A 27139-nucleotide genomic window follows, 5' to 3' on the forward strand; every position below is an offset into this window, starting at 1 on the left:
GGAATGTAACTGAATTAATTTATGAACAAGGTACCTCAATATCTTTGCTTCTTGCAACTTCCTCAAAATTCTCTTGCTGCTCTAAAGTTTTGTCCACTTTGTCATCTGTCATGCAGAAACATCGCAGGGAGGATTCTACAGGATCATTCATTTTGGCAAAAACAACAAACTTGGCCATATATGGAACACATATTAATTCTCTGTACAGTTGTGTGGCTAATCCCACAGTTTCTAAAACTTGATGGCAGTCTGCAAGCCAAAATCTGAGAAAAACAAAAACAAAACAAAGCAAAACCAAAAAGAAGTATGAAAATGAGGTGACTTAAAATCTGAATCTGAAAAAAGACCACCGTTAAAAAAAATTGGAGTATATAAGGGAAATGAACAAAACATTAACTTGTTCATTCAAACAATGAGCAAAGATGTTTACTCTTATCAAACACAGAAACCCTAAGTTAATTGTTTGCTACAATTTTGCTAAGAAAATGCCAAGGATATTTTTCTCTTTTCTTTCCCGTAAAGTTCTTCTTACATATACCCACGATAAGCCTTCCTTTCTATTCCTGCTTAAAAATTTAATCTATTATTTTACCATTGGAAGAAGCAAGAATTTTTATGGGAGACAGTGGGAGAGAAAGGAAAATCCTATCTGTTTTTATGAATTGCTAAGAACTTCTTATTCCTTAATGCCTTTGGAATCCTTTATTTCCATACCTGGCTGAAACATTGGTTGTAAAAGAGACACAATCCTTTATAAATGTCAAAGGAGTAGTTCCGGTGATGTCTTCCCACTGAGCAGGTGAGGTGCCCCCTGGGGAAAAAACAGCAGATATGGTGACTTTATTATAGGGAGAAGCTTCTTGTAAAATTTTCACTGTCATCCTATCTTCCTGCATACCAATGTTTTGTACAACTTCAACTTTCAATTAATGACATGTACTAAAGGTAGTTTTTCTTTCTGTTCTCCTTTTACTAGCTTACAGTTATCTGTCTCCTTGTAAGATACTAGATTTCTCAAAATTACTTTTCTGTTGGGGTACTAATGGATGGTTTAAACTTGGAGCAACCACAAGTTATAAGTACATATTATAAGTGCAGAGATTTGTTGTTTCAAATAAACAATATACTTCCTTTATTTTTTATTTCTTAAAAAGGTAAGAATATCAAGAATGTTAAGCAGCTCATTTTGTCCTGCCTGAGTCATTTAACTTTCCAAGGTAAAAGGGGAAATCCATCATTAAAAATATGCTTAAAACAAAACCAAACCAAAAAACAACGTATCTTAATCTTGGGCTTTCAGTTAAAAATCCTATTAGGTTTATCAAATGGTAAATTGAACTCTGGATTCCAGAGGCTTATCACAAAATGTGTTCTCCTAAGTCTTGCATATTTCACCTATTGGATTACACTGGTGAGTAAAATAGATAAGAATAATCATGTACTCTGCTTTTCTTTCCTCCTGGGGCTGTGGTGGAAGCAATGTTTTCCCCAAAGTCCATCCAATTTCCTAGTGTCTAAGGGTGTTGCTAGCTCTGCAACCTCCGTCTAGGTCAGAGAAATTACCTAGGTGCTCAAGTAGATTCAACAGGACTTCAGTAACCTTAAAAGGGTGCTATTGTTACTACACTTAATAGCAGGAAAAAATGATATCACTGAATTTTAAATGAGTCATGATATCAGCATGTTAAGGAAATGATTACAGGGATAATAGAGATGAGGTGACAGGGAAGTAAATTTTTTTTTCTAGTCTTAAAATGTTGGCATGGATGTTTCGTGGATTTATATCTTTGTACAGACATGCTAGCATCAATAGCAAACACAGAAACAACTTAACCAAACCTGTGATGCTGCAGAGAAGGCGCAGATTGGGAGTGGTGTCCCCTTTGTACCCATTGGCTACGCCTTCTCCTGAGGGCGGGGGTACCGGAATGGTCATTGTGATAGGTTTATGGAATTTCCTCCTCCTTGGTTCCACAGTGACGATCGGGCTAAATGTTGCTTTGTTTCCAAGGATTTTTTTCACAATTTCATCTGGAACAGGTTGGGCCTAGAGATGAAGAAAAAATCTTAAATGAAAGTGGACATTTTTCTCTCATTATAAAGTTGACTTTTTAAGTGAGGAGGAAAAATACTCAAAATTAGACAATAAGAACAAAGACAAGTCTTTCTTCTTCAGCCTTTCTATTTCAGGAAGGTGTTAAAAAACAAATAAACAAGACCCAAAATAGCCTAACACTGTAACCTGAACTAGTGAGCCCAACTATTTCCCCAGAAGAACACAGACAGCATGGCCTTGTCTAAAAGAGGGAATCAGATCTCACAGCAGAGAAGCCTCTTAGTCTAATCCTAAGTAAAGGGCAACAAATATTGGGTTCAGTGTGTTTTAAACTTATGCAGGACATTCAGTAAAACATTATAAAAGCAACCTGTACCCATGTAAAACTTGAAGTTTTTAGTTAGGTTAAAAAAAAAGGTGTTCAAGATTTCAGAGGATTTCCATTCTAGTCTACTAAGCCTAACTTCTTCCGTATGGTTTCTTTACCATTTGGTACAGTAATTAGTATGGGAGATGGCTGAAGGGAACTTCACACCACTGAAATGGAAGGTGGTTTCTGAAGGCCTTCCTAAGACTGGAGTGCTCGACTCTTGAGAAACTCAACTTCTCAGACAAGAGAGGCCAGTCTCACAAAAAGAACATAACTTTTGGTTAAACTGTTAATTACTTTATTAATTAACACAAAGAAAGTGGCTTTAGGTTATTTTCCTTATTCAGGAAGTAAAAAAGTACTGGTTAAGGTCTAACTGAAATAAATAAATGTAAGAAAGACCATTCTTGCCAAGATTTTCAGTCAGCTTTCCAAACCAAGTTCCAACTGGTATGGATAAAACTCAGTATTTATGGTTTACTTAAATCAAGCCAAAATTTGAAAGCTTGTACATTTCACTATTACTGATTTTTATGATATGCCACAGTATAAACCAAATCAAATATGGATTGTTTCTTTAATGGTATATTTGCTTTTTCATGCTTTTGCTGCTACACATACTGAGACCAATAATATATGGTTAAAAAAAAGACCTTTCATCAGAAACCAAGTGATCCAAAATCAACTTTTAAGCAAAAAAACCCTAAAACGTGTTCCTTATTTAATAAGCCACTAAATTAACTTGGTTCTTAAGGCTTTTTATTTGTAAAAGGGTTAATCATTCCCAAGATGGCCTAAGGCTTTGATTAGCAATGTCATTAGGATGAATTATGACAACAATTATCGAGAGTAGAGGATGCTCACATGCTTTCTACATGAACCAAAGAAAACAACTCTTTGTGAACATTACCTGGAGGCCCACTCGGATTCTTTTGGTTAAAGCACCCTCTGGGAAAGAGGCCTGGACGAGGGGCACAGTGGTGCTGCTCAGAATTCCACCTTCAGGACCGATCTGGTTGCTTTCCTGCTTAATCCGGGAAACCACTGCAAAATACTGGGGGAAATCCTTAGTGATAATCCTGCAGATACGCTTTTTCCCTAACTCTTCTGGGCTATCAAGTTCTGAAAAGACAAATGAGTGAAAAAGCCATTAGAATAAGCCTTTCTACACAATATCTTGAGATGAACTTGGGTAATTTTAATCATTAAAATTACATTCAGTCATCTAAACAGTTTTTATCATAAAAATTTGCCTTAAAATAATATCAACTTTTGCAAAAATTTTATAAAGATATTCACAGACAGGATTTACAAACAAACATTTCTACTGAAGAGGAACAAATATCTAAACATATGGACAACTTTCTACTCTTTAAGAAATGATACTTCCTTCTGCCTTCAAGCCACCAAAAGTAGGAATGAGGAAAGAATAGGACCTCACAAGAAAATGAATAGGGACTTAAGTATATCTGAAAAGTTCTGGAAGTTTACTTGAAAACCTCTTTAAAATATTTTTATATTACCCAAATGGTTAATATCATTACCAATTTCTGCATGCCCACTGTTGGCCCTCATACATCAAACTCAGCCTATCTACAAACGGACGCATCTTCCTCTCTGTCCATCTCCAAATCTATTCCTCCTTCCCTTGTAGTCCTAACTCTGAGAAGGGGTTTGCCCAGTCTTGTAGTCTGATTCCTTTGACTCAATTTCTTTGTACTTCATTCCTAAAAGTCAGAGTCCAGGGATTCTATTTTGGAGTGGCTTGCTCCCTTGCTACTCCTTATTCAGGCCCTGTTAGAGCCTGCCTAGACTACTGAGCCCACCTCCTCATCAGCTCCCTGCCACTCACCGCCCCTTATGCCAGTCCATGTCCCAGAGTGCAGCCAGGCAGGTCTTCTTTTAAAAGCCAGACTATATGCAGAATTATGGTAGGTTTAATTGAAATAAGTGATTTTAAAAATCATATAAAATAAGTATTTGAGACCAGCTAAGAGTATTTTGGAAATATAGATTTATGAGGGAGAATTTAACTTATAAGATTTTAAAACCTACTTAGAAGTATCATAACAGTTATATAGAGAGACATAAATATCTAAGAAACAGATATATAAGAATAGACAAATAGCTCAGGAAGGCAACAGAGAACCAAGACATAGATTGAAATTTAATATGTATACACACACACACAAATATATATATACACATACATAGTATACTGTAAGTCCAATATATTTACTTACATATATATTATCTTTTAAATGAATATATTTGAGTCAAAGTCATGTATTAAACTTCATATCAGTGGGGGAAAGATAGTTTATTTTAAAAGGTAGTGTCGACACAATTGAGATTCTACTTGAAAGAACAAAGCTAAATCATAAATAAAAATTCAAACTGGACAAGAGACTTAAATTACTTTAAAAAATAAAAATATTACAAGGAAACAAGAGAATATGTTTTAGCTTTGGTTAGGACAAATTTTCCTACTCAAAATTGGAAGCCCAGAAGCCTAAAAGGCAGTTTTGGCTATCTGATAATGTAAAGTGTGTATGACAAGAGAGTAAACTTGGAAGACAAAAGGCAGGTTGAGAGAGAGGACAGCCACACACAGCTCAGCCCCCACCATACCAACAGGGCCAACACCTGTTACAGAGATGACAGGCAAGCCAATAGGAAATGGCAAAATGTTATAAACAGCCAACCCACAGAGGCTGAAAAATGGCGAATAAACATACAATAAAATGTTCAAACTCGATAGTTAAATGGTACCTCCCTCCACACCCACCTCTTGGTAGGACTAAATACTGGTGACATCTTGTACAGAGAATGTTTTGAGAAGACAGGTGCTTTCAATCATTGCAGGTGGGGAGTGAATGGCAATAATCTTTGACAAGGTAATTGGGCATCACCTATTTAAACTGAAAATGCACCTGTCTTGGGAGCCAGCAATGCCACTTTTGGCGTCTCTCTGACTAACACATGCAAAGTAGCACTGCTTAGAATGACTAAAACTTGAAGAGCCTGCATGCCCATCAGTAAGGGAATAGTTAGGTAAGTCAGTACACATCCACACTCTAGACATTCCTGCAGCTAGTAAATAGGATGATTCTGATGCATTCACTTACCAACTATTCACTGAGGGCCCACTATGTGCAGCATTTGGCCTAGTCACTGGGGATACAACAGAGAACAAACTAAAGTCACTGCTCACACGGAGGTTACATTCTATCAGTGGCAGGACATACACCGCTAAACAACCATGAAGACAAAAATTGAGGGAAGGAAACAGAATGTGACCAGAGAGTGGGCATGGGCAGCAGAGGTTCTTATTTAAGTGGTATGGTCCAGAAACACCTTTCTGAGGGGTGACAGAGGAGAGGTCTGAGGGAAGGAGGGCACCAGGCAGGTGGTGACTGACGTGTGGAGTGTATAAAGTGAGGAGAAGCAAGGTGCAGAGCAATATGCACAGTGCGATCCTTTCTAGGGGAAAATGTGATCACATTTGTATTATTTTTGTAAGAGAATTGAACATTCTAGGCTATTAGCACTGGTTCTGAGGGATGGGAAATGGAGGTGAGGAGGGGAGAAGAGGGAAAGGAGCAAGAAGTATGACTTTTGGGTTTATGTAATTGGGGTGGTTTAACCTGTTACAAAATAAAGGGAAAATTCCCAAACTTCAGGGAGGGGTGTTGGTTTTATTTTTGTTGTTTGCTATTCACATAAGTCTCCCTTCTTACCTCAGATAGAATAGCACATGTCCTACCATCCCTTAACTATGAATATGTCTGCTCCTTAATCAGATATGTAGGGCTGAGATCATGGCTTATGCCAAACAGAAATGTGTACAGTGGTAGCCCGGATGTTAGGGAACTGGCTCAGTGACAGCTCATTTTAAGGATGAACCATCTAACTCTGAGATGGAAGCACTGAACAAACTGTCAGTTAGGAGAGAAATACAGTTCAACCCAGATAAAAAATGGAACTGGAATTTTGGTCCTTTTTGTTTCCTAACTATCTCCTTCCCCTCTGCTCTGTCCAAACCTAAATACTAAGTCCTTAGCAAAGGGGAAAATGTAAGTGAGTGAGTGAGTAAGTAAGTAAAAGAAAGAAAGGGAGGAAGGTTGGTATGGACAAACAGCAAAGACCCAAAGAGTTTGCTCAGAAAAATATTCTGGCTAAGTTTTCATTTATTCAGCAATTGACAGAAAATAAAAGTTTTCCATACAGAGCAGATATATTTCCCTTTCCACAATTTGGCTTATTTAAAAAAGTCTGAATTCTCAGAGTCATAACTCATGTCGCAACTGACAAAGTTTTGATCATTTGCCTAAATTGCTCTGCCACACATCAGCTGCAGCTAAGTAGACTTTTTTACTTCAGCCTCCAGCTGTGATTATGTTCTTATAGAGATGGCCTAGGACTCCACAGAGCACAAGCAAGCTAAGATGACTGTGCCATGAAATTAGGTCCTTCAAACAAAACATTTTTCCTAACTGCATGTAACAGGCTGTGTAACCTGTAAGTATGAAGTTTACTTGAGATCAGTCTGAACCTACTGGAGGGCCTGAGGCATCTTCTTAGCTGTGTGTGTGTGTGTAAGTGTTGTGGGTATGTGCACGTATGTATGTGAGGAGTCAGAGAAAGCTGTATCACTCCTGGAAACTGTAAGAGCAATGGATTGAGAAAAACTGCCACTTTTTATAGTGGAGGTAGCCTGGCCATACTTACATGACCTTTGATAAAGCATTAAAGCCACCCTGAGTAAAAAGCAAGTGTGTACAGCTCAGATGCAGATGAACAGGAAATGGAGCAGCTCAGATTTCTAACTATACACTCAACTGCTGACATCTTTTAGGACTTGCCAGTGTTTGGGGATTTTCTGTGCTGTATTTTCTCTGTGTTTCAAAGCTTTTAGCAATTTATCTGTCTCCATTAAAAATTTGCTTAATTATTCATCTTCAATATGAATCTTAACAGGCATTTTAAAGATAAGCCTCAACCCAGAGGAACAAATAATGTGAGAATTTTAGGCATTAGAATCCCCATGCACCATTCCTTAAACAGAACCATAGATGCATTGCCTTCTTGAATTACTTAAATTCCTAGACCTCTGCATGATGAAATGGAGAAAAGATAACTTTTTAACTAAGCTATATTCTTAATCAGGTTATATTGTGTTTGTGAACTTAAAATATTTTCACTTTTTTCCTGAGAATTTAAAGTCAACAGAAATGTAAAAAAAAAAACCAAAATTTAAAATACTGGCTTATAAAAAGCAGCATAATCTCTCAAAAGCTACAGCTGAATCTGCATAAGTAAAGAAACAGATGATGTAGGTAGTAAGTAAATGTAAGGAGGCAGACGAGGAGGTGAAAACCAGTTAGTAAAGTCACTATTCACTTCTTATGGCCTGACCTGAAAATCTAAGATCTTGTAATAAAATCATTAGCTCACAAGATCTTACTGGCCATCAATGGTACAGAGGTTTAATAAATTATGATACATTCATACTATGGAATATAAGGCAGTATTAAAAAGGATGGGCTCAAGGTATTGTTATACAAATCTCCAAAGCATATTAAATGGAAAAGTCAAAAATAATGTGATTACAATTGACTAATCACATCTTTACATTCCTATGTGTAAATTCATATAATTTACATAAAAATTAGGGAAAGGGGAAAGAGAAAAGGAAAATTATATATCATAATGAATGTATAGCCAAGCATTACTGCATGGGTAACAATACTAATGCTAGTATTAAATAATATATATAATATACATACATGTGATAAATAATACAATAGACTATTTAGTGTTTTAATATAGATTTAACTCAAGAATATTTTTTTCTCTATTTTTTACTTTCAAAAAAGGGAACTGAAATACAAAAATGAAATGATCTTAGTGGAATGTCTGAAAACAGGTAACAAGACTCAGCTGAGAAAGAGGGACTAAGAAAAGGGCTCTCAACACTCAGCTATGGTGGGGTCCCGACTTGGGGCACATCACCCATCATCACAAGCACCTTACCAAAGGCTTCTAATCCTATTTAAAATTCTGATAATGTGTATTAAAATTATATTTTTTCAAAAAATTTGAAGTAATTACGATCAAATTCAGAATTAAATAATGTTTGATATTGAGGCTTGGGACTTTGTATTCAACTAGTAGCCACTAAACAAAGAAATCAATTAACAATCAGACTCACATTTCATACCAAATAACTGCATAATTCTTTAAATATCTTGCTCTAAAATATATGCAGTAAAAGAGATGGTTGCTTGTTCTTTTAATAGATTTTTAATAAAAAAACCTTTTTTTAAGTTTTTATTTTTTTTCATTAAAAAGACTGTAAGTGAAAAGTGACTCTAGTTTCCCTATTTTTTAATCCACAGTAAAGTCTGTTATAAATGTCCATGTGTTTATAACTCAGAAATTACTGTTTACTTAGTGGATGTTTACCCAAACTGAATTAAAAACATAGGACAAAAGGTGCTCAAGACGGCAGGGTGAGTAGGGTGGTGGAAATCTCCTCCCAAAACCAAATATATTTTGAAAATACAGCAAATACAATTATTCCTAAAAGAGTGACCAGAAGATACAGTACACCAGCCAGGCTACATCTACATCTGCAAGAACTCAACATCTCAAGGAAAAGGGTAAGATACAAAACTGTGACCCGGTGGGACCCGAGCACTCTCCCAACCCAGGCTCACATGCAGGAGGAAAAGAATCAGAGTGGGGAGGGAGTAGATGCACAGAACTACTAAATAACCAGCCCTAGTAATCTGCACTGGGAGCACAGACACACATTGCACAGTGTACTGGATATTAGAGGAATGGAAAAGCAAAATCCGACACTAAGACTGCGAACAGGTTCCCACAGCCTGCTGCCCTGGGACAAAAGAAAAGCAGGCACTTTAAAAGTCTTAAAGGGACAAAGGTTTAACAGGTGGACAAAATTGTCCTGGCACACTCAGTCCAGCAGGCTGGGAACTTAAAGGAACTTCAAGCGCCCTAACCCCTTGGGTGGCAATGCCGCTCTGAAGCCCCTCACGGTGATAAACAGCCTGCCGTTCATTTCCCCCTGCTGGCACTGCAAGCAAACTGGCTGACCAACCATTGCTGCTGAGCAGCCAGGGAGCAGCTCCACCCACAGCAACCACACAGACGGTTCTCCCAGTGTGCAGCTAACTGGGCCAGACTCAGAAGCTGCCCCCTGCCTGCAGTTGTCCAGCACATACACCAGAGACTGGCACAGAGTCTGAAAGGCACAAAGGGCTTCATTCTCGCAGCAAAAATGTGCTGGTCACCTGCAACCCCCACCAGTGTCGAAGGCCATCCTGATGGCTGCCTGCCCATGGCAACTCAGGGGATTAACCCAGAGGCTGCTCTCTGTGTGCAGTTGCCCAGCACAGGCAGCAGAGACTGGTGCAGAGTCCAGAAAGCAAGAAGGGGCACTATTCTCATGGGAGAACACACGCTGCTTGCCTGTGACCCCACCAGTGCCCTGGGCCATCCTGAGGGCTGCGCTGCCCATGGTAGCTCAGGGGATTAACCCAGAGGCTGCTCCCTGTGTGCGGTTGACCGGCACAGGCAGCAAAGATGGGCAAGGCAATCAGCAAGCAGGAAGGGACTTTGTTCTCCCAGCTGACACATGTTCCACTTGTCAGTGATCACTTCCATTGCCATGAAAAGGCAGAATAATCTAGCTTAGTCCAAAATCCCTTGAATCCCAGAGAGAGGGCCTGGTGAGAACAAAATTACCAATCTTCCTGAAAAAGACTTCAAAATGAAAGTCTTAAGCATGCTGATGGAGCTACAGAGAAATATGCAAGAGCTAAGGGATGAATTCTGGAGGGAGATAACAAAAATGAAACAAACAATGAAAGGATTTAAGACAAGACTGGATGACGTGGAAGAGACAGTTAATGGAATAGAAATAAGAGAATAGGAACACAGAGAAGCTGAGGAAGAGAGAGATAAAAGGATCTCTAGGAATGAAAGAATATTAAGAGAACTGTGTGACCAATCCAAAGGGAACAATATTTGCACTATAGACATACCAGAAGAAGAAGAGAGAAAAAGGGATAGAAAGTGTCTTTGAAGAAATAATTGCTAAAAAATCCCCCAATCTGGGGAATAAAATAGTCTCTCAGACTATGGAAGTCAACAGATCTCCTAACACAAGGGACCCAAGGAGGACAACAGCAAGACATATAATAACTAAAATGGCAAAGATCAAAGACAAAGAGAGACTATTAAACGCAGCCAGAGAGAGAAAAAAGATCACCTACAAAGGGAAAACCATCAGGGTATCATCAGACTTCTCAGCAGAAACCTTACAGGCCAGAAGAGAATGGCATGATTTATTCAACGCCATAAAACAGAAGGGCCTTGAACCAAGATGACTGTATCCAGCAAGATTATCATTTAAATTCGAAGGAGGGATTAAACAATTCCCAGATAAGTAAAAGTTGAGGGAATTTACTTCCCACAAACCATCTCCACAGTGTATTTTAAAGGGACTGCTCTAGATGGAAGCATGCCTAAGGCTAAATAGCTGTCACCAGAGAAAATAAAACAACAGCAAAGGAAGAAGACCAACTAAATGCTAACTAAATGCAAAATAAAATCACCTATCCACTATACCAATCAAGGGAAACACAAAGAGTACAGAATAAAACACCAAACAGATAAAGAATGGAGGAGGAAGAAAAAGAAGGGAGAGAAATAAAGAATCATCAGACTGTGTTTATAATAGCATAAGTGAGTTAAATTAGACAGTAAAGAAGCTGCCCTTGAACCTTTGGTAACCATAAATCCACAGCCTGCAATGGCAATAAGTACATACATATTGATAATCACCTTAAATGTAAATGGACTGAATGCACCAATCAAAAGACACAGAGTAATAGAATGGATAAAAAAGCAAGACCCATCTATATGCTGCCTACAAGAGACTCACCTCAGATCCAAAGATATACACAGACTAAAAGTGAAGGGATGGAAAGAGATATTGTATGCAAATAATAGGGAGAAAAAAGCAGGTGTTGCAGTACTTGTATAATACAAAATAGACTTCAAAACAAAGAAAGTAACAAGAGACAAAGGAGGACATTATATAATGATAAAGGGATTGGTCCAACAAGAGGATATAACCATTATAAATATCTATGCACCCAACAGAGGAGCACCAACATATGTGAAACAGATATTAATAGAATCAAAGGAGGAAATAGAAGGCAATGCATTCATTTTAGGAGACTTCAACACACCACTCACTCAAAAGGACAGATCAACCAGACAGAAAATAAGTAAGGACACAGAGGCACTGAACAACACACTAGAACAGATGGACCTAACAGACATCTTCAGAACTCTACACCCAAAAGCAGCAGGATGCACTTTCTTCTCAAGTGCACATGGAACATTTTCCAGAATAGACCACATACTAGGTCACAAAAAGAGCCTGAGTAAATTTAAAAAGATTGAAATTCTACCAACCAACGTCTCAGATCACAAAGGTATAAAAGTAGAAATAAATTGTACAAAGTAAACAAAAAGGCTAACAAACACATGGAGGCTTAGCAACATGCTCCTTAACAATCAATGGATCAAGGACCAACTTAAAACAGATATCAAGCAATATATGGAGACAAATGATGACAGCAGCATAATACTCCAACTTCTGTGGGACGTATCGAAGGCAGTTCTAAGAGGAAAGTATATAGCAATCCAGGCCTATTTAAAGAAGGAAGAACAATCCCAAATGAATAGTCTAAATTCACAATTATTGAAACAGGAAAAAGAAGAACAAATAAGGCCCAAAGTCAGCAGAATGAGGGACATAAAGATCACAGAAGAAATAAATAAAATTAAGAATAAAACAATAGAAAAAAATCAATGAAAACAAGAGCTGGTTCTTCGAGAAAATAAACAAAATAGATAAACCCATAGTCAGACTTATTAAGAGAAAAAGAGAATTTACACACAAAACAGAATCAGAAATGAGAAAGGAAAAATCAAGACAGACACCACAGAAATACAAAGAATTATTAGAGAATACTATGAAAATCTGTATGCTAACAAATTGGATAACTTAGAAGAAATGGACAACTTTCTAGAAAAATATAACCTTCCAAGACTGACCAAGGAAGAAACAGAAAATCTAAACAGACCAATCACCAGCAACAAAACTGAATCAGTAATCAAAAATCTACACAAGAACAAAACCCCCGGAACAGATGGATAGACCACTGAATTTTTTTATTTTTTATTTTCTTTATTTTTTATTTTATATCATTAATCTACAATTACATGAAGAACATTATGTTTACTAGGCTCCCCCCTTCACCAAGTCCCCCCAACATACCCCTTCACAGTCACTGTCCATCAGCGTAGTAAGATGCTGTAAAATCACTGCTTGTCTTCTCTGTGTTGCACAGCCCTCCCTGTGCCCCCCACACACTATACATGCTAATCGTAATGCCCCCTTTCTTTTTCCCCACCCTTCCCACCCCTCCTGCCCAGTCCCTTTCCCTTTGGTAACTGTTAGTCCATTCTTGGGTTCAGTGATTCTGCTGCTGTTTTGTTCCTTCAGTTACCTTTCATTCTTATACTCCACATATGAGTGAAATCATTTGGTACTTGTCTTTCTCCACCAGGCATATTTCACTGAGCATAATACCCTCTAGCTCCATCCATGTTGTTGCAAATGGTAGGATCTGTTTTTTCTTATGGCTGAGTAATATTCCATTGTGTATATGTACCACATCTTCCTTATCCATTCATCTACTGATGGACATTTAGGTTGCTTTCACATCTTGGCTATTGTAAATACTGCAGCGATAAACATAGGGGTGCATCTGTCTTTTTCAAACTGGAGTGCTGCATTCTTAGGGTAAATTCCTAGAAGTGGAATTCCTGGATCAAATGGTATTTCTATTTTGAGCATTTTGAGGAACCTCCATACTGCTTTCCACGACGGTTGAACTAATTTACATTCCCACCAGCAGTGTAGGAGGGTTCCCCTTTCTCCACAACCTCGCCAACATTTGTTGTTGTTTTATCTTTTCTATGATGGCGATCCTTACTGGTGTGAGGGGATATCTCATTGTGGTTTTAATTTGCATTTCTCTGATGACAAGCAATGTGGAGCATCTTTTCATGTGTCTGTTGGCCATCTGAATTTCTTCTTTAGAGAACTGTCTATTCAACTCCTCTGCCCATTTTTTAATTGGATTATTTGCTTTTTGTTTGTTGAGGTGTGTGAGCTCTTTATATATTTTGGATATCAACCCTTTATTGGATCTGTCATTTATGAATATATTCTCCCATACTGTAGGATACCTTTTTGTTCTATTGATGGTGTCCTTTGCTGTACAGAAGCTTTTTAGCTTGATATAGTCCCACTTGTTCATTTTTGCTTTTGTTTCCCTTGCCCGGGGAGACATGTTCATGAAGAAGTCACTCATGTTTATGTCCATGAGATTTTTGCCTATGTTTTTTTCTAAGAGTTTTATGGTTTCATGACTTACATTCAGGTCTTTGATCCATTTCGAATTTACTTTTGTGTATGGGGTTAGACAGTGATCCAGTTTCATTCTCTTACACGTAGCTGTCCAGTTTTGCCAGCACCATCTGTTAAAGAGACTGTCATTTCCCCCATTGTATGTCCATGGCTCCTTTATTGTATATTAATTGGCCGTATATGTTTGGGTTAATGTTTGGAGTCTCTTTTCTGTTCCACTGGTCTGTGACTCTGTTCTTGTGCCAGTACCAAATTGTGTTGATTACTGTGGCTTTGTAGTAGAGCTTGAAGTTGGGGAGCGAGATCCCTCCCACTTTATTCTTCCTTCTCAGGATTGCTTTGGCTATTCGGGGTCTTTGGTGGTTCCATATGAATTTTTGAACTATTTGTTCCAGTTCATTGAAGAATGCTGTTGGTAATTTGATAGGGATTGCATCGAATCTGTATATTGCTTTGGGCAGGATGGCCATTTTGACGATACTAATTCTTCCTAGCCAGGGGCATGGGATGAATTTCCATTTGTGAGTGTCCTCTTTAATTTCTCTTAAGAGTGTCTTGTAGTTTTCAGGGTATAGGTCTTTCACTTACTTGGTTAGGTTTATTCCTAGGTATTTTATTCTTTTTGATGCTATTGTGAATGTAATTGTTTTCCTGATTTCTCTTTCTATTAGTTCATTGTTAGTGTATAGGAAAGCCACAGATTTCTGTGTGTTAATTTTGTATCCTGCAACTTTGCTGAATTCTGATATTAGTTCTAGTAGTTTTGGAGTGGAGTCTTTAGGGTTTTTTATGTACAATATCATGTCATCTGCAAATAGTGACAGTTTCACTTCTTCTTTACCAATCTGGATTCCTTGTATTTCTTTGTTTTGTCTGATTGCCGTGGCTAGGACCTCCAGTACTATGTTAAATAACAGTGGAGAGAGTGGGCATCCCTGTCTTGTTCCCGATCTCAGAGGAAGAGCTTTCAGCCTCTCACTCTTCAGTATGATGTTAGCTATGGGTTTATCATATATGGCCTTTATTATGTTGAGGTACTTGCCCTCTATTCCCATTTTGTTGAGAGTTTTTATCATGAATGGATGTTGAATTTTGTCGAATGCTTTTTCAGCCTCTATGGAGATGATCATGTGGTTTTTGTCCTTCTTTTTGTTGATGTGGTGGATGACGTTGATGGATTTTCGAATGTTGTACCATCCTTGCATCCCTGGGATGAATCACACTTGGTCATGGTGTATGATCCTTTTGATGTATTTTTGAATTTGGTTTGTCAATATTTTGTTGAGTATTTTTGCATCTATGTTCTTCAGGGATATTGGTCTGTAGTGTTCCTTTTTGGTGGGGTCTTTGCCTGGTTTTGGTATTAGGGTGATGTTGGCTTCATAGAATGAGTTTGGGAGTATTCCCTCCTCTTCTATTTTTTGGAAAACTAAGGAGAATGAGTATTATGTCTTCTCTGTATGTCTGATAAAATTCCGAGGTAAATCCATCTCACCCGGGGGTTTTGTTCTTGGGTAGTTTTTTGATTACCGCTTCAATTTCGTTGCTTGTAATTGGTCTGTTTAGATTTTCTGTTTCTTTCTGGGTCAGTCTTGGACGGTTGTATTTTTCTAGGAAGTTGTCCATTTCTCCTAGGTTTTCCAGCTTGTTAGCATATAGGTTTTCATTGTATTCTCTAATAATTCTTTGTATTTCTGTGGGTCCATCATGATTTTTCCTTTCTCATTTCTGTTTCTGTTGATGTGTGTTGACTCTCTTTTTCTCTTAATAACTCTAGCTAGAGGCTTATCTATTTTGTTTATTTTCTCGAAGAACCAGCTCTTGGTTTCATTGATTTTTTTCTATTGTTTTATTCTTCTCAATTTTATTTATTTCTTCTCTGATGTTTATTATGTCCCTCCGTCTGCTGATCTTAGACCTCACTTGTTTTTCTTTTTCCAATTTCGATAATTGTGACATTAGACTATTCATTTGGGATTGTTCTTCCTTCTTTAAATATGCCTGGATTGCTATATACTTTCCTCTTAAGACTGCTTTTGCTGTATCCCACAGAAGTTGGGGCTTTGTGTTGTTGTCATTTGTTTCCATATATTGCTGGATCTCCATTTTAATTTGGTCATTGATCCACTGATTATTTAGGAGCATGTTGTTAAGCCTCCATGTGTTTGTGAGCCTTTTTGTTTTCTTTGTGCAGTTTATTTCTACTTTTATACCTTTGTGGTCTGAAAAGTTGGTTGGTAGGATTTCAATCTTTTGGAATTTACCAAGGCTCTTTTTGTGGCCTAGTATGTGGTCTATTCTGGAGAATGTTCCATGTGCACTTGAGAAGAATGTGTATCCTGTTGCTTTTGGATGTAGAGTTCTATAGATGCCTAGTAGGTCCATCTGTTCTAGTGTGTTGTTCAGTGCCTCTGTGTCCTTACTTATTTTCTGTCTGGTGGATCTGTCCTTTGGAGTGAGTGGTGTGTTAAAGTCTCCCAAAATGAATGCATTGCATTCTATTTCCTCCTTTAATTCTGTTAGTATTTGTTTCACATATATTGGTGTTCCTGTATTGGGTGCATATATGTTTATAATGGTTATATCCTCTTGTTGGACTGATCCCTTCATCATTATGTAGTGTCCTTCTTTATCTCTTGTTACTTTCTTTGTTTTGAAGTCTATTTTGTCTGATACTAGTATTGCAACACCTGCTTTTTTCTCCCTGTTGTTTGCATGAAATATCTTTTTCCATCCCTTCACTTTTAATCTGTGTATGTCTCTGGGTTTGAGGTGAGTCTCTTGTAAGCAGCATATAGATGGGTCTTGCTTTTTTATCCATTCTGTTACTCTATGTCTTTTGATTGGTGCATTCAGTCCATTTACATTTAGGGTGATTATTGAAAGATATGTACTTATTGCCATTGCAGGCTTTAGATTCGTGGTTACCAAAGGTTCAAGGTTAGCTTCTTTTCTACCTTACTGTCTAACTTAACTTGCTTATTGAGCTATTATAAACACAGTCTGATGATTATTTCTCTCCCTTCTTATTCCTCCTCCTCCATTCTTCATATGTTGGGTGTTTTGTTCTGTGCTCTTTTTAGGAGTGCTCCCATCTAGAGCAGTCCCTTTAAGATACCCTGGAGAGGTGGTTTGTGGGAGGCAAATTCCTTCAACTTTTGTTTGTCTGTCAAATTTGTGTTTTGAAGGCTGTTCGAGACCTCGTTGGTTTGAGTGTGAGTATTGTATAGAAGGAATACAGCCTTAAGGTTTCGTAAGTGACGGTTTCTCTATGTAGGGTTTAATTTCTTATCAGGTGAATGTTCTGCTCAGCTTGCTTCTCTAAAAATGGAATATTTGATATTGAAGTGTGAGAAAAAATGGCATCTTAGAATGCCCTTAGAAGGGCAAGCTAGCTGGGTTAGGTCTGTGGTAAGTCATTGGGAACAGCTTCCATGGTTTCAAATCCACCTCTCCAACCAGTGAGCTTGGACCTGGGACAAGTTCCTAAACTCTGAGCCCTGTGTTCCTTATCTGTAAGATCTGAGTAAGAAGTTTCCTTTAGGGTGGATATGACAAATGAATGATAGAAAATCACTAGCATAGTCCTATTCACATAATTTAGGTTCCAGATTCTTTCCAAGATCACACAGCTTTGAAGTAGAGGAGAACTAGAGAGCCAGTGTGTGGCAAATATAAGGCTGGATTTTTTAAAGAACCATCATACTACCTGTTTTGTATCTCTACAGTGTATAAATCTGAGTTGCTTGTTATCATTTCAATTTCATTGTGTTTCTTAAAAGAAAACTTCACCACTAGAATATTTAATATCAGATAAATTGGAAATGAAGGATATAAAAGATAAATCTATAATATTCAACTCTGACTGCAGAATATGTGGACCAACAGAACACTTGTGATGTAGTCTCTGAACTATTTCAGCAACCTATAGGCATTCATTTCTTAGGAATTAAAGTTCAGGCCTATCTGAATAGGCAACTTTTGTAACAAGTCTACCCAAGATGTTATAGGGAAAGAGACATTTAAATGATATAACTTGACACTTCTTCAGAGAAACCTTTTCAAATTTTTTCAACTTTATTTTGAAATAATTATAGATTCATGAAACATTGCAAAGACAGTCCAGAGAGGTACCATGTGTATCTACAATTTTAGTAATTTAACTCATATTCTTACTCAATTTTGGCATCTGCTTTATGTCTGTCTGGATCAGTATTATTTCATATCTTTATCCAAGGTGGGAACCTTTTTTATTATTTAGATTTGCACAATGAATTGAGTGCTAATAATGCAGAATGACTGGAAACAATGATCTACCTGTTTGCTTTTCCCTCCAATTTTAGTAATCCATGTAATTTCTGCCAATTACGTAGCTTAAGGTTATTTTTAGAAAGTAATTTTAATCATTATGTACCCTTCCCCTGCCCCCTAGGCCTCCTCTTCCCATTTGGTTGTGATATCCCTTCCTTTAGAAAGGTGCTTTCTGTCTTGGGTATGGGTCACTGAATTATTTAGGAAATGTATCACCAAAAGTGGGGGCCTATACATGGATACAAAACGTTTCCCATTCATTCATCAAATCTTGATGAAGTGAAGAGCTGTTATAAGCAGCAGGCATAATGGCTGTCAACAAGCAGAGACAGTCCCTGGCCTCACGGACCTTACAGACATCAGGGAAGACAGCAAAGGGCAAAGTTACTTGCTACTGAAGACAGGTCAGGTGTTCTGGATGTATCTACCAGGTGGATCTAACTTAATCTGGGCTTCCTGGAAGAAGACAAGTGAGGGAGAGGATGTTTAGCCATTTTGGAATAATCACTCTTAAGGTTTTCCTTCATGACTACATAAGCCTCAAATTCTTTGCATCTGTTTCTTCATGCTTTTTCCAGAAAAATTTTCTTCCAAATTTGCTTACTTTACAAAACACTTGTGAAAATGAAAATAAAAAGGCATGGCTTTCAGGCATTGGCCCCATCACTTTCTTCAACTCTTTGTTTAAATCATTACTATTACATCCAGGCAAAAAACAGTATAATCCAATCTTCATATAATCCAGGATCATAAATAATGTCTTAAGGCTAAACACCATAAGTCAATAACACCGCATGTGGAGCAGATCACGTAAGTGTGAACTCCATGGGGCCTAGACCTGCTACACTGGCTATTCACATCAACACTAATGGTAATGGAGGCTTACGCCCCACCTCTTACACCTGCTTCACTGTCCTCAGAAGGCTAAGAGCCCCAGTCTGTTTGACATGTGGGGCAGGGTGCCTGATGTCATCACTTTGTACTACTAGTGTTTCATAGACACATAATTATTGGCAAATCCATATATACAGACATAGATGAAACGGCATTATTAAGGCTTATTTGCTTTTATCCCATTTTCACTTCTGACCATGAAGTGTGGGAGAATTAATTGTTCAGGTAGTTTCTTTTCCTTTTGCAATGTCATGGGCATTCTTCAATTGATTTAAAGAGACAGTTTTATGGCAATGAACTGAAAGCAAGTTAACTATTTTGATATGGTTTAATTAACAATTTTGGTGTGCTTTTTTATTTTATACTCCAACCACAATCCCAATTTGGTTAAGCAAAATTTTACTTTACCCTCCAGAATCTTTCAAAATTATTAATGGATTTCTCCAACAGATGGTGCTGTGTACAACATAAAGCTACAAATTTCACTTTTCAATGCTTTAGGCTTCTGCAATCTAACTTGACTCTTCAAGATTACTATTTGTCTCAAAGCTGATAAATTAAAAACATGTTCAAGTGAAATGAACCAAAGTAGCAATTTTTAACTGAGAAGTCTGTTTATAAACTATTATTTATATAGTTAGATAATAAATCATGGAAAATGTACTTTCTGTTACATAACATATAAGTATCAATTTTTCTTCCCTGCTTCAATTCAAAATAGCATAATTATTAAATCTAAAATGTATTATCTTAAAAATCTCACCTGTTCTCATCTGAAACTTAAGCAATGACAACAAGTAAGAAAATATTTTCCTAGCATTACAACATTGTTTGGAGAACTTTAGCAACTTTTTGTTTCAATGTAGTGATTGGGATTTTCAAACAATAGCATGACTCATATATTCTGAAAGCATTGTTGTGATACTTAGGTAGCAATAATTTTGATTTTAAAACCTACTAGATGTGTAAAACAAACTCTACCCACTGTCAAGAGCAGCGCTGTCTTAAAGAAATATAATGCAAGTCCGGATGTAATTTTAACTTTCTGATAGCCACACTAAAATCTAAAAAGGAACAGGTGAAATTTATTTTAATGTTGTGTTTAGTATATCCAAAATATTACCACTTTAACATGTATCCAATATAAAATTTTTACAATGTAAAAAACCATTTTTACAATGTAAAATCCATTATATATCCATTATATATATATATACGTATGTGTTTGTGTATATATATATATATGTGTGTGTGTATATATATATGTATGTATGTGTGTGTGTATAGATAGAGAGAGCTTTGTGAGTTTAATTAGGGTAAGGTTTTAATTGAACTTAAAAAGTGGATTCAGTCTGATGCACTTTAAAAATGGTGTTTTGGGCAGGGAGCCGAATGAGTATTTTCTGTTTTGTGCTGTGTTTTTCTCTGCTGAGAAAACACGAATTGAAAAGTGTTAGAACAAGATCTATGTCTGCTCTCAAAGAGAAAAGCTGCTCCTGCCACATGATACCTTGGTGGTATTAGAAGGTTCTTCACAAGACCAACTGTCCTGTGTCTTTCTGGTCTGCTTATTAGCATAATCATGATGCTTTGTCTCTGGGCTTGCTAGAGACAGAAAGAACTCTTAATTCTACATTATTTTGCAATGACAACTTTTCCTCAGCACATATCATATCCTTTTGAGTTATACAAGAACTAAGAGGGCACCTTGATTAGCAAAGGGAAGTTTAAATAGCCGCTGACATTTGTGTAACATTTCTGTTCTACACAAAGCACTTCCTTAGGCACCCTTCACTGCAGAACATATATAGACAAAGGAAAGGAGTATTGTAGCGAACAACGAGGTTTGGAGCTGGAGGTCTAGACCTATTTACTATTTCCTGACTGTTTGGTGGTGAGGTGAGTGTCACCATCAATAGCGACCAGGGCTGCCGCTAGCCCTGGTGATGTCTTTGTATGATTTGGAAAAGGGTGCTACTTGGGGCGGACACAGTCCTGCAGATACATGGCTTGGAAACTAGGCAGTAGCTTTGAGGAATTTATGTAGGAGTGCCCCTTTGTCCTGCAGAGTGGTGCCAGAGCAGAAATCTTGGCATGTGGAACAAGATTTCAGCTCTCACTTGCTGTACAAGGCAGCTGTGACTGTAACACTGAGTGGTTCTCATCTATCAGACATCATGCTAAGGCCTTGATATACATTAGCTTATCTGTTCCCCAGTGGTTCCCTATGAGGTATCCTCACTTGATAGATTTAAACTAAAGTTTAGACTAGAGATTGAATGCTTGGTTAGGGTCACACGGCTAGTAAGTGGTGGAGCCAGGATGGGAACTGCAGTCTATGTGATGTCCAGAGATCATGCCATAGATGACCCATAAGGCTTAATTGTTATGAACTAGGGAAATTAATAGGTGAACTAAAACAGTAAATATTTCTCTTTTTCTTTAAGGAAGTCTTGAGTAATCTGGTCTGATTTATTTTATGTACTATTTTTACCTTGCTAATTATAACTATCCAGGAGCAGAGTGGACAAGATGGAAAATAACATGGAAGCCCCTAAACTGTGCTTGTGCTTTTCTTCCTATGGACACTTTGACTAGTTGGACATTGAAGGAAAAAGAAACTTAGGATATTTTTCAGAGATAGATCAATTTTTATTTCTGCCTGTTTTTATACAGGTGATGTTCCAATAAGAATGAAGTGTTTTGGGGGACAGGAGAAGAGTGGTGCTAAGTAAAGCTTGAGCTTGATAAAAAATCTGATTGAGCTTCATTTATAAAATGTATGTAATGGTTCCTTCATTATTTTTATTTTAAAATTTAATACATGGAAAAACTGCTGTGCCATGAAAATTTAGTCCTCATTTTTGCTGTAGTGGCTTCCTGTGCTTGACTCTTTAATCCTGGAAGTATTTACATTTCCTTTTAATCATCTGAAAGGAAACCAAAGTTTACCTGGTCTTTAAAAATGTAGCGAAGAAACTGCCTACTGTTTCCAAGAAAACGCATAGAATCTAGGCCAAAGGGCTCTATTATCAGTTCTTAAAAACATCTGACAGACGTTCTTAGTATGGTAGCACCTGGGGCATCATTTGTCTTAGTAAAGATAGGACTAATTCCTATTTGAAAACTGGTTTCTTAAAAACAAAGTGAAGATGTGCCAGCATGAAATCATGGAAGTCCATTCTATAAATAAAACTTAAAATTAAAAAAAAATTCTTCTTCTGCCTCATAGGACATTCCATAATCTACAGTCACAAATGAAGGGGAACATACAATTATATTTGGTGTTTCTGCTAGAACTGCAGTGTCCAGTGAGGTAGTTAATGGCCACATGGGACTATCTGAAATCCATCAAAATTAAAGACAACTAAAAAGTACCTTCCTCAGTTGCATGAGTCACATTTCAAGTGCTCAGGAGTCCCATGTGTCTAGTGATTACTGTTGGAAAGCACAGGCATAGAATATTTCCATCACCATAGGAAGTTCTATTGGACAGCGTGGCCTTAGAATAGTCAATATTCTTCCTAGAATATTTGTTACTTCTGTAAATATTTCCTCAAGTAAATGCTCCTCTTTAACTTTTTTCTCCTGGAGATGAACATTAATGAAGTTTGGAGTCACACAGGAAACAGTCTAATGAAAGCTTTCCTCCACATATTCTAATGAGGGTCCCCCTTATGCCCACTCTCCAGGACTGAGTGCCTGAAAACCAGCACTGTGCCAGACACAGATGATTCCAGATGATTAAGCCACCTTGCCTCAGAAATTCAGAATATCAAGGTAGTTATCTGTTAAAGAAAATCCTTGTGTAGTAGATGCTACATTTTAAGAATGAGTAATGTACATTAGCATTTAAGAAATACTAGACTGGAAAGGAAAAGATGGCAGCATGAGCAGGGTGGCGGAAATCTCCTCCCAAAACCATATATATTTTGAAAATACAACAAATACAACTATTCCTAAAAAAGTGACCAGAAGATACAGTACAACAGCCAGGCTACATCTGTGAGAACCCAACATCTCATGAAAAATGACAAGATACAAAGCCATGACCTGGCAGGACCCGAGCACTCCACCTACACCAGCTCAATGATGGGAGGAAAAGAATCAGAGTGGGGAGGGAGTGGAAGCACAGGATTGCTAAATAACCAGCCCTAGTAATCTGCCCCGGAAGTACAGACACACATTGCATGGTGCTCTGGATATTAGAGGAGCGGAAAAGCAAAATCTGAGACTAAGACAGAGAATAGGTTCCCACAGCCAGCTGCCCTGGGACAAAAGAAAAGTAGGAGCTTTAAAAGTCTTAAAGGGACAAGGGTTTAACAGGTGGACAAAATCATCCTCCCATACTCAGCCCAGAAGGCTGGGAACTTTAAGGAACTTCAGGTGCCATAATCCCCTGGTTGGCAACGCAGCTACAAGACCCCTCATGGTGATAAGCAGCCTGTTGTTCCTTCCTCCCTGCTGGCACCTGCAAGCAAACCAGCTGTCCCTGCCATTGCTGCAGACCAGACAGAGAGCAGCCCTGCCTACAGCAACCACACACTTTAACACAGAGGCTTCTCCCTGTATGTGGCAAACCGGCCCAGAACCAGAGGCTGCTCCCTACGCATGGTTAACTGGCACAGACAGTGGACATGGGTTCAGAGACCAGGAGACATGCAGGGGCTTTGTTCTTGCAGCAGAACATATGCCGCTGAACTGCAACCCCTGCCAGTGCCCTAGGCCATCCTGAGGGCTGCCCACCCACGGCAGCTTAGGTGATTAACCCAGAGGCTGCTCCTTGTGCACAGTTGACTGGCACAGACAGCAGAGATGGGTGTGGAAACCAGGAGGTAAGAAGAGGCTCTGTTCTCATGGCAGAACACGTACTGCTGGGCGATGACCCCTGCCATTGCCCTAGGCCATCTCTAAGGCCGCCACACCCACTGTAGCCTAGGGGATTAACCCAGAAGCTGCTCCCTGTGTGTGGTTAACTGAGAGACAGCAGAGTCAGGCAAGGTGACTGGCAAGCAGGAAAGGACTTTGTTCTCCAAGCTGACACATGCGCCACTTGCCAGCAACCACTCCCATCATCATGAAAAGGCAGAAGAACCTTGTTTAGACCAAAATCCCTCAAACACCAGAGAGAGGGCTTGGTGAAACTAAAATCACCAATCTTCCTGAGAAAGAATTCAAAATAAAAGTCATAAGCATGCTGATGGAGCTATAGAGAAATATTCAAGAGCTAAGGGATGAATTCAGGTGGAAGTTAACAGAAAGGAAACAAACAATGGAAGGATTTAAGAGCAGAGTGGATGGGGTGGAAGAGACTGCTAATGGAAAAGAAATCAGAGAAAGGAACACAGAGAAGCTGAGGCACAGAGAGATAAAAGGAACTCTAGGAATGAAAGAATATTAAGAGAACTGTGTAACCAACCGAAACGGAATAATATTCACATTATATGGGTACCAGAAGAAGAAGAAAGAGAAAAAAGGATAGAAAGTGTCTTTGAAGAAATAATTGCTGAAAACTTATCCAATCTGAGGAAGGAAATAGTCTCTCAAGGCATGGAAATCCACAAACCTCCCAACACAAGGGGCCCAAGGACCCAAGGAGGACAACAGCAAGACATATAATACACATAATAATTAAAATGGCAAAAATCAAAGACAAGAACAGACTATTAAAAGCAGCCAGAGAGAGAAAAAAGATCACCTACAAAAGAAAACCCATCAGGCTATCATCAGACTTCTCAGCAGAAACCTTACAGGCCAGAAGACAATGGCATGATTTATTCAATGCCATGAAACAGAAGAGCCTTGAACCAAGAATACTGTATTCAGCAAGATTATCATTTAAATTCGAAGGAGGGATTAAACAATTCCCAGATAAGCAGAAGTTGAGGAATTTACCTCCCACAAACCATCTCCACAGTGCATTTTAAAGGGACTGCTCTAGATGGAAGTATGCCTAAGGCTAAATAGCTGTCACCAGAGAAAATAAAACAACAGCAAAGGAAGCAAACCAACTAAATGTTAACTAAATGCAAAATAAAATTAGCCACAAAATGGGTATAGAGGGCAAGTACCTCAACATAATAAAGGCCATATATTCCTTGATATCAGGCAAGGGAAACACAAAGAATACAGAATAAAACACCTAACAGATAAAGAGTGGAGGAGGAAGAAGAAGAAGGGAGAGAAATAAAGAATGATCAGACTATGTTTATAATAGCACAATAAGTGAGTTAATTTAGACAGATAGGAAAGAAGCTGCCCTTGAACCTTTAGTAACCATAAATCAAAGCCTGCAATGGCAATAAGAACATACATATTGATAATCACCCTAAATGTAAATGGACTGAATGCACCAATCAAAAGACACAGAGTAATAGAATGGATAAAAAAGCAAGACCCATCTATATGCTGCCTACAAGAGACTCACCTCAAATCTTAAGATATACGCAGACTAAAAGTGAAGGGATGGAAAAAGATATTGCACGCAAATAATAGGGAGAAAAAAAGCAGGTGTTGCAGTACTTGTATAAGACAAAATAGACTTCAAAACAGAGAAAGTAACAAGAGACAAAGGAGGACATTATATAATGATAAAGGGATCGGTCCAACAAGAGGTTATAACCATTTTAAATATCTATGCACCCAACAGAGGAGCACCGACATATGTGAAACAGATACTAACAGAATTAAGGAGGAAACAGAAGGCAATGCATTCATTTTAGGAGACTTCAACACACCACTCACTCAAAAGGACAGATCAACCAGACAGAAAATAAGTAAGGACACAGAGGCACTGAACAACACACTAGAACAGATGGACCTAACAGACATCTTCAGAACTCTACACCCAAAAGCAGCAGGATGCACATTCTTCTCAAGTGCACATGGAACATTTTCCAGAATAGACCACATACTAGGTCACAAAAAGAGCCTGAGTAAATTTAAAAAGATTGAAATTCTACCAACCAACGTCTCAGATCACAAAGGTATAAAAGTAGAAATAAATTGTACAAAGTAAACAAAAAGGCTAACAAACACATGGAGGCTTAGCAACATGCTCCTTAACAATCAATGGATCAAGGACCAACTTAAAACAGATATCAAGCAATATATGGAGACAAATGATGACAGCAGCATAATACTCCAACTTCTGTGGGACGTATCGAAGGCAGTTCTAAGAGGAAAGTATATAGCAATCCAGGCCTATTTAAAGAAGGAAGAACAATCCCAAATGAATAGTCTAAATTCACAATTATTGAAACAGGAAAAAGAAGAACAAATAAGGCCCAAAGTCAGCAGAATGAGGGACATAAAGATCACAGAAGAAATAAATAAAATTGAGAAGAATAAAACAATAGAAAAAAAAATCAATGAAAACAAGAGCTGGTCCTTTGAGAAAATAAACAAAATAGATAAACCCATAGCCAGACTTATTAAGAGAAAAAGAGAATTTACACACAAACAGAATCAGAAATAAGAAAGGAAAAATCAAGACAGACACCACAGAAATACAAAGAATTATTAGAGAATACTATGAAAATCTATATGCTAACAAGCTGGATAACCCAGAAGAAATGGACAAATTTCTAGAAAAATACAACCTTCCAAGACTGAACAAGGAAGAAACAGAATATCTAAACAGACTAATCACCACCAATAAAATTGAATCGGTAATCAAAAAACCACCCAAGAACAAAACCCACGGACCAGATGGATTCACTGTGGAATTTTATCTGACATAGAGAAGACATAATACCCATTCTACTTAAAGTTTCCCAAAAATTAGAAGAGGAGGGAATACTTCCAAACTCATCCTATGAAGCCAGTATCACTCTAATACCAAAACCAGGCAAAGACACCACAAAAAAAGAAAACTACAGACCAATATCCCTGATGAACATAGATTCAAAAATACTCAACAAAATATTAGCAAACTGAATTCAAAAACACATCAAAAGGATCATACACC

The 27139-nt window shown here is 37.9% G+C and overlaps 1 protein-coding gene across 5 annotated transcripts in view; it reads right to left on the reverse strand.

Moving 5' to 3' along the window:
- ANK3 (ankyrin 3) overlaps positions 1-27139 on the reverse strand; it is a 331543-nt gene that overhangs the window by 47042 nt on the left and 257362 nt on the right. For all 5 annotated transcript variants that reach the window (XM_057505891.1, XM_057505892.1, XM_036895053.2 and 2 more), the window contains 4 exons: positions 3337-3548; positions 1840-2047; positions 715-811; positions 35-263 (listed from right to left, as the gene is read on the reverse strand). In XM_057505891.1, coding sequence (XP_057361874.1) covers positions 35-263; positions 715-811; positions 1840-2047; positions 3337-3548 — 746 coding nt within the window. The remainder of the gene's footprint in view (positions 1-34; positions 264-714; positions 812-1839; positions 2048-3336; positions 3549-27139) is intronic.

Source organism: Manis pentadactyla, chromosome 8 (assembly GCF_030020395.1).
Source record: "Manis pentadactyla isolate mManPen7 chromosome 8, mManPen7.hap1, whole genome shotgun sequence".
Classification (NCBI taxonomy): domain Eukaryota; kingdom Metazoa; phylum Chordata; class Mammalia; order Pholidota; family Manidae; genus Manis; species Manis pentadactyla.